Genomic DNA, 1,026 nt, shown 5'->3' with positions numbered 1-1,026 from the left:
ACATCCACCGCCCCGATGTTGCTGCTGCCGCTGATGTCGTCGTTTTTCACGTTGACGAAACAGCGGTACTTCCCCGCGTCCGTCGCCAGCGTCCTGTTGATGACGACGGAGATGTTCCTCGTTGGCATGGCGTGGGCGAACCTCAGCCGGTCCTTGAAATCCGGAGCCACGGAGGTCTCTCCATCCATGTACTTCAAGATCTGAAAGTGAGAGGGTCCGGTGTCTACCATCAGCGTGAATGTGACTTTCACCAAACATTCTCTGGCGGAGAATCAATCAGCGTTGTCTAAACACATGCAGCTGGAAGATCCACCGGCAGGGAATATCAGCCGAATATCAGAGTTGTTGTTATAATGCGTCTCCGACGTAACGCACCTGAACCTGCTCCCCCTGATCGCGCTGCACCGACCACATGACATACGGCTTTTCATCCGAGCTGCTGGAGTACCAGATGGGGAGAGTTATGCCGTGTCCCTCCACCGCCGTCACCGATTTCTGTTCCACGTGGACCTCCACCAATGCCAGGGACGGGTCTGCGGGGACAGAGGAGGCAATCGCGGGATCAGAAACAGAAGTATTCATCTATAAAATAGTATAAGAGCTTCCTGTGTAGGCTGCCAATACCAGAGATACCATCCCGAGGACAGCGAACCGAACACTAACCCTCCCTGTGACCCTAACACTAACCCTCCCTGTGACCCCAACACTGACCCTCCCTGTGACCCCAACACTGACCCTCCCTGTAACCCTAACACTCCCTGTAACCCTAACACTGACCCTCCCTGTAATCCTAACACTAACCCTCTCTGTAACCCCAACACTGACCCTCCCTGTAATCCTAACACTAACCCTCCCTGTAACCCCAACACTGACCCTCCCTGTAACCCCAACACTAACTCTCCCTGTAACCCAACACTGACCCTCCCTGTAATCCTAACACTAACCCTCCCTGTAACCTCAGCACTAACCCTCCCTGTAACCTTAACACTAACCCTCCCTGTGACACTAACACTCACTCTACCTCCA

General features: G+C 53.8%; 1 protein-coding gene across 1 annotated transcript in view; it reads right to left on the bottom strand.

Annotated features, from left to right (window-relative positions):
- The window catches only part of ESAM (endothelial cell adhesion molecule), a 51,394-nt gene that overhangs the window by 8,704 nt on the left and 41,664 nt on the right, over window positions 1–1,026 (bottom strand). The window contains exons 2-3 of the mRNA XM_018574415.1: window positions 376–533; window positions 3–200 (exon numbers count right to left, since the gene is read on the bottom strand). Of these exons, the coding sequence (XP_018429917.1) occupies window positions 3–200; window positions 376–533 (356 nt within the window). The remainder of the gene's footprint in view (window positions 1–2; window positions 201–375; window positions 534–1,026) is intronic.

The sequence above is a fragment of the Nanorana parkeri genome, unplaced genomic scaffold (assembly GCF_000935625.1).
Source record: "Nanorana parkeri isolate BGI_ZX_2015 unplaced genomic scaffold, ASM93562v1 scaffold2949, whole genome shotgun sequence".
Lineage (NCBI taxonomy): Eukaryota > Metazoa > Chordata > Amphibia > Anura > Dicroglossidae > Nanorana > Nanorana parkeri.
Note: the sequence above shows the minus strand (reverse complement) of the source record. Positions and strands in the feature narration are given on the sequence as shown.